Source organism: Pterocles gutturalis, unplaced genomic scaffold, assembly GCF_000699245.1.
Source record: "Pterocles gutturalis isolate BGI_N339 unplaced genomic scaffold, ASM69924v1 scaffold32792, whole genome shotgun sequence".
Taxonomy (NCBI): domain Eukaryota; kingdom Metazoa; phylum Chordata; class Aves; order Pterocliformes; family Pteroclidae; genus Pterocles; species Pterocles gutturalis.
Genome location: NW_010108855.1, coordinates 1 through 12976, shown reverse-complemented (window position 1 = coordinate 12976; position 12976 = coordinate 1). Strand labels below are relative to the sequence as shown.

Here is a 12976-nt window from a genome sequence, read left to right as displayed (position 1 = left end):
TGTCCCGGGACCCGCAGGCCAGGGCACTCTGTCCCGGGATGAGAGGGGACCCGAGTGCTGCTGCCCCCACCCCAGTTCCTTCCTGCGGTGCCGCTGGTCAGGAGCCAGTGCCGGGAACTGGGGCTGGGTCAGGATCCAGCACCTCCCTGCGTCATCGCACCGGAGCCAGGAACAGGACAGGGACAGGACTCCGGGGCTGTCGGAAACAGAGGCTGAAACGGAGGGTGAGCAGGATGAGAGCAGTCAGGGCTTGTCCGAGCTCTGCCAGCACCGGAAAAATCCCAGTGAAAGCAAGAAAGGGACAAATCACCCATTTATTCCGTTCCAATAAACCTCCAGCACCTCCCTGCGTCATCGCACCGGAGCCAGGAACAGGACAGGGACAGGACTCCGGGGCTGTCGGAAACAGAGGCTGAAACGGAGGGTGAGCAGGATGAGAGCAGTCAGGGCTTGTCCGAGCTCTGCCAGCACCGGAAAAATCCCAGTGAAAGCAAGAAAGGGACAAATCACCCATTTATTCCGTTCCAATAAACCTGGAGAGGAGCGATGCAGGCACTCAGGCTCTAGGTGCAGGATGTGTCCGCACCAGAGCAAATCCGACCATCTCCAGAGGAAGATGGGGAAAGGGACGGGGATGAGTGATGGCGAAACCTGCGACAGCCTTGGGATCTGCCCTGGGAATTGGCCGCCTGGGTTCCCACGTGGGAAAGGGGCAGCCGACAGGACTTTATTTTTAACTCCAGGCAACGTGAATCACTGTTTATTAGGACAGGTTTTATTTTCCGAGCTGGAATCCCAGCGGCCGTTCCAGTAAAGCCACAAGTGACTAAGAGCAGCCTCAGATTCCCCTTTCCCTGGCTGATGGGGGTGTTCCCAGGGGATGCTCCTGCCTCGGAGCAAGGCAGAGGAGCACCCGCCAGGAGCTTGCTGTTGAACTGTTGTGTTTGGAGAAGGCAGATTCCCCTTGGGATACAAGCATGGACAGTTTGAGGAGCCCATCCTGCCATCAGCATCCTGCTTCGCTGGGGAGGTGACGGGGGTTTTGTCACTCCTACAAAGGGATTTACCCAGTTATCAGCCTCTGGGGAATGCACCAGGTGCTTTCTTACCCACATGGATGCTCCAAGTCCCCTGTTTTTATTTAAGTTGACTCAGAGCTCTCACAAGCAGCTCTCTGCTGGGGCTCTGCCCCCTCCCCTCCCAGCTCACCGGGAGGCAACCCCCCAGCAAAACCCAGCCGGGGCCGTGTACAGGACCTTCCAGCCCTGGGGTGGGAGAGAAATTCTGAGAAAGTCCTCAAAGGTCACAAGTGTGAGAGCACAGGTCCTCTCTCTGTCATTTTTCAGAGCGTGTCTAGCTCCCAATTAAACAGCCCCCCTCCCTCCCAGCTCGTGGTAAGGGGGACACGCCTCCTCAGTCCCCGTAATGACACCCCACCCCATAACCCCCCCGTCCGGCTCGGGGGCAGCGGCCGAGCAGGGATTCCAGCACAGCCCCACTGGAGCCGGGCCAGCCCAGGGCTGCCATGCCCACACGTGGCAGGAGGGCTGAATCCAGTCGTGTCCCATTGAGTCCCTTCCAGATACATTTTTCCCTTAAAAATAAAAAATAATATAACTTCAGCTCCACGGTGACCAGGTGCAGACAGGACTGCGTCCCCGGATAACCCAGCCGTCTGTTTCTGCTTGCTGCTTTACTTCCACAGCCACAAAAGCCCGTTCTGCTCCGACATCCGTGCAAATGCCGCCTGGAGAGCAGCTGCTGGGAGCTGGCAGCTCCGGAGCTGGGTTTTCCCTTAAAAATAAAAAATAATATAACTTCAGCTCCACGGTGACCAGGTGCAGACAGGACTGCGTCCCCGGATAACCCAGCCGTCTGTTTCTGCTTGCTGCTTTACTTCCACAGCCACAAAAGCCCGTTCTGCTCCGACATCCGTGCAAATGCCGCCTGGAGAGCAGCTGCTGGGAGCTGGCAGCTCCGGAGCTGGGGGGCTGGGAGCCAGAGAGGGCTCAGGATGCAGGTACCATCATCGGGGAGAGGGCAGGAGGGGAAGGCTTGCTGGACGAGTTTAAAAATATCCAGGGCTCGCATAGGCACGAATAAATCTGAAACCAACACCCAACCTAAGGCAGCCACCCACAAGTCGGTGCAAGTAGGAACCTGAGAGCAGCTGGGTGCAGGGGACGACACCGAGGCTCCCGGGATGTTCATACCCCCAACGGGGGCTGCAAAACCCACGGCGGGTGATGGCTGGCCCTGCTGGCTGCCCAGTGTCAGAACTGGGACCCTGGGGACAGACAGGAAAGGCAGAGAGATGGAAGGAGCTGGTGGGATGGAGGGAAGCATCCCCAGGGTCAGAGATGAGCATCTGGGCTGAACCCACCGCATCCTGCAAGGGTCCTGGCAAAGGTTTATTGGTTGTATCTGTTTTCATCTCAAACCCCAGCAATTACAGAAGCCTCTGAGCAATTGCAATTTTCTCAGAGCACAAAGGGAGGTCAGCCGTGTCTCCCAGCACACGGCACCTGGGGGAGGGTGGGATGGGGCCGGCGTACGGGGCTGCCCCGAAGACAGCGGCTGCAGCTCCAGCCTCGCGGCTCAGCCCAGCTCCTGGCTGTTCCTGAGGGACTGCAGCCCTTAGGGTTTCTGCTTCAGGCACCCAAATAATCTGGAAATTCACCTGGGAACAAAGGGATTTATCAAGAACATGGTCTGAGCCATGGCTCCTCCCGCAGGGGTGGTGCTGCTCATCCTTCAGGTCACTGAATGTCTCCAGGCTTCGCTTGCTCTGCTTACGAGAGCATGCGATCCCAGACTCCCCAAAACCCTACAGAGCTAGTGAACAGAGAGCTGCAGCAGCTCCATCTTGTATTCCCACCTCCTGCCCTGGCGCAGACACTCTGGAGGGTTTGTGGCATTTCAGAGGCATCCCTCTCCCTTCGCTGCACTCAAAACCAGAAACTGCACTTTGCATTAACAGCTCCCCTGCCCCTTGGACCGAAAAGGAAACGAAACATTCAGCACTCAGCAGTGCCCATTAAAGAGATTTTGTGTTTAAATACTCCACACAAGTTCCCTGTGGGACAACTTGTGCTCATCAACAAAAATTAAAAACATTTAACAACCGATACCCCCTCGAAGGGTTTACAGGACATTGGTGGAGCAAAGGGAAAAGCAACACCAAAAAAAAAAAAATCCGTTTGCGCTGCCACAGTCCAAAGGCCACCTGAGCGTGTCTGCGCAGCCACCCAAGAAAATGTTGTTTCTCTGAAGCGAGGGCACCCGGCCAAGGGGCGGGCAGGCAGCCGCGGGCTCCCCGGGACAGGACATATCTCCACCGAAGCAACGCCTGCGGCTCCGCTGCGGTCTGCGCCAGGGCGGCGATTGGCTGGCACCAGGGAAAACTCTGTTCAAACCAACACAAAGTGAAAATACAAACAAGGCGAGTTCCCAACCCAGCGCTGCAGAGCCGGGATCGCCCTGCCGAGGAAACGGGGCGGGCAGGCTGCAGCAGGAGGCCTCAGCGTGCTGCAGAGCAAGGAAAGTAAAGCCGAGGGTGAGTTATTGGAGCCCAGATGCAGCCTGAGTTACACACCAGGGCATTTCCTAGGAGATTTTTTTTTTTCCCCTCCTCTGTGGACTAGCTATATTCCAAGCGCATAGACTTGGTTTTCTTCATTTGGTGGGGGAAGAATTTGGCTTGTGCCTATATTTAAAATCACCCCTCTCAGAACTAGTTGGAGGTGTGACTTTCTCCTTGAATTAAGCTGCTATCCTTTAATAAAAAAGAATCTAAATTTCAACCCCTTTCTAACGCCTGCACGGACTGATTTAACCACACAGCTTCTGCTGGCTGGGGATCCCACCTCTTTCCATCCCCACGATACGCAAGAACCTGCAGGCACCCGTGCAAGCACCCAGCACACGGGAGATGACTGTGGGCTTGTGGCAGTGGTAAGAAATTACAAGACAAGACAACCCAGGGTTTGTGCTATTCCCCCTCCCAGCCTGCACAACCCTTTGTTCTAGAGCTCTGTTAATTAAACATGCAAATTACTATGAGACTTTTGTGTCATGTATAAGTAATAGTGTTTCCTCACCTTTATTTCTAAGGTTTCTCAGGGCGTGTGAGAGCAGCCGGCCACCGTCCCTCACAAACCTCCCGGTTCAGCCCTGACAGCCTGCTTGCACCAACTCCCTCTCCTGTAAGATTTCCTTACAGCCCAGGGTGGTACTCAGGCTGCTTGTAATAACAGCTTCAGGTATGTACTGGATGCAAGAACACTATTTTTAGTCTTTAATCCCCTCTTTAAAAGTGAAGCAGCACACCCAGAAGAGCACTGCTTCGATTCTCCCAGGGCTGGGCAGAAGCCACAGGGTCCGCCCAGCACGGCTCCAAGAGCCAGCTCCGTGTCCACACCCCGCTTGGCCTCGCTCCGTCAGGTCCTGCAGCAGCACGTTACACCGGAGGGGAAGTTTGGCACGGCCGCTATCCAGAGAAGACGAGCAGCAGAACTATCAGCCAAGCCAGCATCTTTTACAAGCCCAGGATCACTTACAGTACAGCCGGGATGAAGTGCTACCGCTTACATCTTTCCTAGCACAGCAAATAAACCCGCCGGGAGCTTTGCTGACAGCTGGATGACATTGTGCTGAGTGAGAAGAAAGCATTTCTCTGCAGAAAGGCCAAAAACTTCAAAATTAATATTTTTATTTCAAAAACAGTCATGAACTTAATAAATTACACAATAAATCTCCTCATTATAAATTCTCCATAAAATATATTTTACAGTTTTTAAAGAAAGATTTAAAAAAAAATCTTTTCTGAGTGCTGAAAAGTATCTTGACTTTGTGTCACGCTGGTGAATAACTCTGTAGCTGCTACAATTTGATTTAGCAAAGGTTTTAAAACAAAGACTTCAGACAACAAAAATCAAACAGAACACAGACCTCGAGGTGTTAACCAAGGAAACACTGTGTCACCACCAGCAGAGCACCATGAGGGGGATTTCGGTACCCCCATCCTTTAAAGTGGCAATCAGTGCAAAGAAACACTCTGGGAGTCAAAAAACCCAACTTCTCCTGCCATTCACTAGCACTTCTTTCTGCACAGCAGGCAGGAGCTCATCCTTTGAAATATTTCTGAGAAGAACCAAGTGATTTGCAAAGCGCCTTAAAGGTCAGCGGCATTATTCTGTAGTCGATTCATACTTTAAGGTAACGTAGTTGATTCTGACTTCAGGGTGGGCAGGAGAGGAGGTTAGCAATGGATTTTTGGAAAGCTCTCAAGTTTAACACGGAAAAACTATACAACCTCTTAAAACTTCACCCATCGAATGAGCACGCTGACCTGCGAGTCCTGTGGAACTGCTGGCACAGACAGCCAGAGGTTGGTTTTCTTCCTTTCAGTAACAAGGCTTCAATCGTACTGAACCCAGCTAAAAGATGAGAACAAACAGATCTCTGCTTCCAGAACATGATAATAAACAGATCTCTCCTTATCGCTACTCACAGACAGGCTCCAGGTCATCTTTTACAGACACAGCTCCTTGCAGGGAAGGAGCGACACCGGGACACCAGTGCAGGCGAGAGGCTGCATCCTCAGCACACCGCTGTCGCCTCCGTCCCTGCCAACTTACGCTGAAGTAAGGAGTGCTGCTCTTGTCAGGAACACTGTCTTCTGAAAAGTACTTCTAGAGCATCTTCTAAAGAATAAATGTTGCTTTGAGACAGCAAAATGTATTTGCCTCAAAGTCCCTGTATAGAAAACTTGCCTTAGATGATAAAATGAAGCAAAAGAATTAAGGGCTAAGGACCCCAGGGAAGTGCCACCAGCTCTCCACAGCACCAGGTAAGAACCAGCTGTAGTCTGTAAAGCCTCAGAGGTTTGGCAGAATCAGAATCTTTCACTTTTAGAAGAATTAAAAAAAATATTTTGTGCTGTTTATTCACACTTGGGGAGAAGAAACACTGACTGATCAGAACTGCTCCAGTTACACAGGGGAACACTCATGGCAGCTTTCAGATAAAGATTTTGGGGAAAAACATTAAATTGATTTTATTAAGAAAACCAGCCTTTGCTGCAGCTTTAACACATCTGCCTTTAAAGGCAATTTAAGACTCTGCTTCTTCCTAAAGGTCAAATTCATGAGAAAGGTCACGGTCACGCACTCAGAAGAACAAAGTGGGACACTATCACAAAGCAGCTTCTGTCTCCGTGCAGCATCAGGTGGCCTCGGCGAAACCTCTTACCACATCAATCTGCTTCTGTGGAATAAGAGCTGGGGAGAAGCAGCCTTTCAACTGCTTCAAAGCTTTCCATCCTACCATCCGTGCTTTTAAATAAATATTACTGCTTTAAAAGGAAGAAAATTTAAAAAAAAAAAAATCGGTCAAGGTTGCCAAACAAATCAGAGATACCTTTCGCATACTTGTTACCGAGTTTTCTCCCGTATTTGAGGATAGGTGTGTTCTACAAGACAAACAGTCACCCCTTTATGTCCTCATCGCTACCAGGTCAGAGCCAGCGCCAGAGGGGCAGAGAGCATGACCAGTATGATTAGAGTCAATTACTGGGAAAACTGTGCTGCAACCATAGTTTGAAGAATCTTAAAAATAACACTCGGTGCTGTTGGAATCCCTCATCTCCGTTTCCATAAACTCAACTCACCGCGCTCTCCTGTTTAAAGTGCCCAAAGTGCTGCTGGATTGGAGATACAAGAGGAGAGGATGTGTTGTGAAAGTGCAGATTAACTGATTAATAAAGGATCTGATTATTAGAAGGATGCAAAAAAAAATCACATGATTAATGACCTAGCCAACACAGGAGCACCTGATTGCACACATCTGTGATTTGACTCCCTCGGTGACGAGCTCATTAAGCCCTAAATGCTAAGCTCAGCCATGTCAGCACTTTAAAAGCTGCTGATCCCCTTGCATTGCATTTTTTGTCTACAGAGTCAAGTCTCAGCCCCTATCTTTGACATTAGATAAGAAAAATAAATAATAAAGTTATTCAAGCCTGGAGAAGAAGGAATGCTTCTCATCTGTCGTCTTCATCTAGTTTTCTAGCAGACCCCAATCATTCAGACTCATCGAAAATAATTTAAGAAAGTGGCACACACTCCCAGTCACTCGTATACATAAATATATACACAGAATTACTTCACAAAGCCTGAAGATTTGCACTACCAGCGTGCAAATCTTTTTTTCCATGAGAGTTCCTAATACTGACATAGGAAACTGGAATGTAGGGAATACTCCATGACATAGCGCTGGAAATCGAGTCTCAGCTCTTAAGACATCCCACTGACAGCGTACACAAACGAACATCGTCACATCCCAGGAGTATACACACCAACACATCCTCAACACAACGGTCAACCCAACACTCGTCTCGTTTGTGAAACTCAGGAGAGATTCGTTTGGTAGAAACGACACCCTGCAGGTTTGAGTTCAGGCTCGTTTCTTTTACTGCCATTAAGCTGCACCATCAGTTAGGTGACAAGGAGCTCTGTCACGAGAGATGCGACGTGGCAGGTCACGTGTCCCAGCTGCTGTCTTTAAAAGCGATGTTGAGTAACCGCAGCTCAAGCTCAAAAGCATCGGGTCGGTCCTGCGGGTTGGCAGCCAGCATTTCCTTGAGCAGCCGCTTCATCTGAGCATTCATGGATTTCTTCTTTATGGGGATGAGCAGCTCCATTTTTGGGTTTTCTAGAAGCGCTTCTCCAATGGGCACGATGGCTGTCCCCTGCTTGACATAACTCCCCAGAAGTTCTTTCTTCGTTTCTGTATCTATGAAGGTGATTCTTTCCAACATCGCCCAGATTATAATCCCCAAAGCAAAGATGTCCGCTTTGGCTGTGTAGTATCCCTCCCAGACTTCAGGGGCCATATAGAAGTCAGTCCCACACACAGTTGAGAGACAACACTTATTGACATTGACCGGTTCCTCAGGGTTCTGTTCGGAGGCTGAACACACTTTACTCAGCCCAAAATCAGCTACTTTCAGGGTAGGTTCCAAGTCACTAGCATCCATCCTGCTCCGAGATATCAGAATATTGTCAGGTTTGAGATCACGATGAATAATCTGGTTTTTATGCAGGAACGCCAGTGCGCTGCTGAGCTGAAGCATGAAACTAGTGTTGGTCTTGCGGTTCGGTTTTCGGGACAATAGGTACTCGTTCATGTCTCCTCCGTCACAGAAATCCATCACAAACCAGAGGTAATAAGCACTTCTGGGGTCAAAGACTAGCTCTCCTTTTAATGAGGTCTCTACAAGCTGCAACAAGGAAAAGAAATGTCGTAACTACCTGATGACCACGAGAATATAAAGAGACGATGGGAAAATGCACAAAGGATGGAGCTTCCTCTCGACAACCAGAGAGCAAGGTATTGCAACTGGTGAAAACAAAACTGAAATTTATGATGTAAAAAAAAAAAAAATCACAATGTATTTGACAGCCTCCTTACTTCTGTGGGTGCAAAGCATATCAGGTTCACCCTCCTGCCCAGAAGCTAGAGCCAGACCCTGATAACAGTGTTTGGAAAGATACTCGGTGGCCCTCGTGCTCCCATCTGTCTCAGCTGGACAGTGTCCCACCCCAACAAAGCCCGTCCCACCCACTTCGCTAACAACTTCAACGTACACACACAGTTCCAACCAATAACCTGTGCAGTGCCGGGGGGGGGTGTATTTATCCTCCGTCGATGAAGCGGCACCACAGTAGGTTTTTAAAGCCTGTTCTCCATTCCTTACCCGTGAATGTTCCCTAGCAAGTGTTAACGCAGGATCCCTTCACTCAGGAGAATGCTGATCTCCAGGCACAGCTCAACAGCTCCTGCACCTAACACCTTTCCTACCACCAGGATCCACCAGCCATTTCCTAGAATATCGAGTAGCTCGAGCTCCAATAGCTGCTTCATACAAAAAGCAAAGTAAAACCCGCAATGAGTTTTACTAATCCTGTTGACACAACTACACATCTGCCTCTTCAGCTCCTCTGGAGTGGCTCTTAGGATGCTCTGGAAGTAAATCCTACAATTATTTCTGTTAGTAATAAACCAGTGCGTACTAAACCAAACATAGCTCCTACAGGCTTTCAAAAATTGAGGTAGCTATTAGTATTTAGAGAGGCACTTTAAAAAAAAGTAAACTTTTCCATCTGAGCACAAAATTATTACAATTTATAGCCATATTTAATTGCGAGCATAACTACTACTCAAACCAGACCTACTTAAACCAGCAAATCCTTGTCAGAACTACAACCTACATGTTCCGGGCTCAGGGTCAGCAACAGTGAGATTAAGGTATCGCAGGACAGCAGGGAGCCTCCCCTGCCAAGCGATCACCAGCACACAGCTTTACAGGAGCTGTACTCGCACCTCCCTTCGGAGCATTAAGACAACAAAATCCACCACCACGGCTGTGACAGTGACAAAGCACCGTAGGACCAGGCTAGCTGAGGCTCTCCTGACTCGGTTCAGCTGACACCAGCTAAATATCTGCCCCAAAGCCCTCAGGAGACACTAATCCCCCCCTGCCCAGCCAGTTTGCTCCCACACTGCACCCGTTCAGCTCTGTAACGGAATATCTCCTCGGGTGGGGAGAGCAGAGGGCCAGCCAAGGGAGATCTGATTTTCTCTATTTTAGCACATGCTATCGTGAAGTGATCCCGGGCTCTCCAGAGTCAGCTCAGCTCTGCCCTTTGCTCTTCTCTCAGGAGCAGGAAAACAATTTGCAGTGCTTGTGCCTGACACGGGAGAGATCCACATGCCACATTAACAGGCTCCACCATCAAAAACCAACTCTGCAGGTGATGGAGAAGCTCTCCCCCACCTTGCAGTTCCACCCTGCTTTTTCCAAGCTCCTCCCTGTACAGCTGTCCACAAGTTAGAAGCAATCTCTCACCGATCCACCAACACCTGGGAAAGTAGAGCCCTCATTTCTCCCCCATGAGCTGGTCAGTGTCATTTTACCCTCATCCCTTTGTGAAAGCAGGTCAGGAACAACTACCAAGCTACAAGGAGTTTCCAGAGGCAAGAATCCTCTTTCAGGCTCACACAGCACTTGGCACGAGGGGATTTTCGCAGCTGTGAAGGGCTGCCACGTGAGTGTTCACTGACAGAAGGTCCTACATTAGACATGCAAGAATGACACCAACAAAACCTGAAATAATAAAAGCTGACCGGGGATAACACCATGAACACTGAGCAGGCTACTGACTTTTTAAACCAGAAACACAAATTTCTGCCAGGGGATGATTTATAGTTGGGGCACTTTCTTGACAAAGGAATGAATCCCATTATCTTTCAAGGGCTTTCCAGAGCTACTTATTCTTCAAAAAATATGCGTCTTCAAACTTAAAGGCAACTCTGAGTAGCCACGTAGGGGAAGTGATATTTATTCCCTTGCTTATCCTACCTTTACCTCTCTTTGAGCAGATTAATAGTTATTTACTTAAAAAAGTTCACAGCATGCCACCAATTGCTTATTATTTCTGAAAGAATTTCATGTGTTGGCTTCCTAAATCAAGATGGTAACTTCCTCTTCCAAGGACATCGGAGATTAAGAAATTCTTCCAAGCTCTGTCCCAAGACACAAGTACATGTCTGCCCATTAACCCTGCAGCACGGCTCCTACAAAGCAATACAACAGCCTGCACACCTCCCTTCTGCTTTACCTGCGGCGTTTCCTCAAATTACCAAAGCAGATTTGCATTTAAAAAAAATCCTAGAACCTTCCAGAGTGACACAGCTTCAAAATACAGGTGATTGTACAATAGATACACTCTTTTAAAGATAAATAACAATTTTTGGGTGTCAAGGTGAACAATACCCTCTCCTAACTAAGCAGACCTCAAAAAAAAAATGATCTTAGCTACCCACCTCCTTCCCCCCCAGCTACACATCCGTATTAATTACTTCCACCCCATTACCTCAGCTTCATGTACCTGTAAATAAAGGGAGGAACTGGAGCCATGAGACATCTTCTGCATCATACCATCTTTCTGCAAGATGCACTCCTCCAGGTGAATGACGTTGGGATGCTGGCTCTTGATACTGCTAAGTGCCCAGAACTCACGCAGAGCTAGTTCCACATTCTCTGGAGCATGGCACTGAATCTTTTTCACCGCGACCCGTGCAGAGGTCTTCCTGACGACTGCTTCGTACACCACACCATAACTGCCACGACCAACCTCCCGTATTAGATCGTACTTAGGCTGGCTACTCACCATCTTCAAGATCAAAGGTTCTGGGGAAGGGGGAAAAACCCGCAGAACTAAAACTTATGAACAAGAACTGGGCTGTATTTTCCCCCATATGGCTTGGTGAGGCGGTATTAAGCCTACCAAAGCCCTTCAATTAACAGGGCAGCGCTTCCGAGCAGTACACAACGCTGCACTCGAGTGCTACAACATTCCAGAAGCTGTTCTGTAAACCTGTTCCTGTTGCCACAGACTCGTTAAGAAATTACACCATTTTGGTGGGATTATTAAGATTTCAAATACAGCCCAGTTTTCAAGGTGGCAACAATTCAAACCTAGACTTGCACTGTGCCGAGACAGGACTACCGCGTATGCTCCTGCTCCTTTCTCTCAGTGTCTTCCGTGGACATCTGCGGGAATAACAGTGCGGTGTCATGCCCTCCATCCACGCCTGGGAGAGCAAAGAAGAGGTTCTACTTGAAGCCTGTGGTTAGGCAATAACAGACTTAATTCAAAATGAAAGGAGGGGTTCAAGGCCAGGCTGGATGAGGCTTTGGGCAACCTGGGCTAGTGGGAAGTGTCCCTGCCCATGGCAGGGGGGTTGGAACTTGATCTTTAAGGTGTTTTCCAACCCAAACCATTCTGGGATTCTAATTATCACCTTTTATGGAGGTAACAGCATAGGTAAATGTTTCTGTTATAATTTAGTCATTAAATTCTTTTACTAAGGCAAGAGGATGCTTCGGACTGCTTCTGGTTTATGTTTTATGTTACTATGATTTTTCATTTTTAACTGGGGAGTCTACAGTTACAAAAAGTTTAAAAGAGTGACTGATTGCAGAAGCTTGTACCCAGCACCTAACTTCAGTTTTGCTCAGCAGGGCAAGCACTTCAACAAAAATCAAGACATTGCTCTATTAGTAAAACAAAAGACACACACACATACGCTCACAAAATAAAAAAAGAAAACACCAAACACTGCCACAGATTTCTGAGCCTCCCTGCACGCTTCCTTGACAGGTTACAAACCGAAACACACCAGCACCACCTTCACACAACCAAACTAAAATGGAACACTGCCTATAGACAGGGAAAAAAAAAAAAAGAAAAGCTTGGCTAGCCAATTATCCCTGGTCAAACAGAATGCAAAAATAATAATAAAAAACCACAGCTAGTATATCAGAGCTAAAACAGTTTTTAAGACTGCCAGTGACAAATTATCTTTATGTCAGTATGGCAATATGGACCCCATCAAAACAACAGTTATTAGTAGGAAGCTTTCAATTATTTCCACTGGTTTAGATACTTTTTTTTTTTAGAAAAAAGAGAAAAAAAAAGAAAGAGAGAAAAAGAGAGGTATCATCAGTGTCAGGGCAATACCACACAGATATTTCAACCTTTCAGCCCAGTTCTGTGATGAACGTTTACAAGAACATTTTGAACCGAACTGTGATGTGCCCAAGAAATGCACTATCCCGAGGTTCTGCTCACAGGATGCGCTGAGCCTGCACCTCCGGCAGGACTTGGAGGAACAGATGAAGATCTGCCGGGCCAACAGCCCTCCCGTGCAGGGAGCAGAGCAGGATCTGTACCCTCACCAGCAGCCAAACCGCTCCTGAGGAACAGCCTACATTCATTCTTCAAACACCATCACAATGGGTTCAAATCGAGCAGAAAATACCCCCCCTGTGCTGACAGCCAGCTGTGGGCCGTTAGCAGCCAGGATCCATCCTTCTGCCCGGTGTCAGGGCTGCTCCCTGCCTTCCTCT

The 12976-nt window shown here is 48.5% G+C and overlaps 1 protein-coding gene across 1 annotated transcript; it reads right to left on the bottom strand.

The window, feature by feature from the left end:
• Positions 1-7540: 7540 nt before the first annotated feature.
• PDIK1L (PDLIM1 interacting kinase 1 like) lies at positions 7541-11269 on the bottom strand. Its single transcript, XM_010072781.1, has 2 exons — positions 10953-11269; positions 7541-8281 (listed from the first exon to the last, which is right to left on the bottom strand). Exons 1-2 carry the CDS (start codon positions 11235-11237, stop codon positions 7541-7543), a joined length of 1026 nt encoding a protein of 341 aa, XP_010071083.1. The 5' UTR covers positions 11238-11269.
• Between the last annotated feature and the right edge of the window lie 1707 nt (positions 11270-12976).

Coding starts and splice junctions, on each gene's coding strand:
- PDIK1L (XM_010072781.1), bottom strand. CDS start 11,237: ATGGTGAGTAGCCAGCCTAAGTACGATCTAATACGGGAGGTTGGTCGT. Junction 8,282..10,952: donor GTTCCTCCCTTTATTTACAG/GTACATGAAGCT, acceptor TCCTTGTTGCAG/CTTGTAGAGACCTCATTAAA.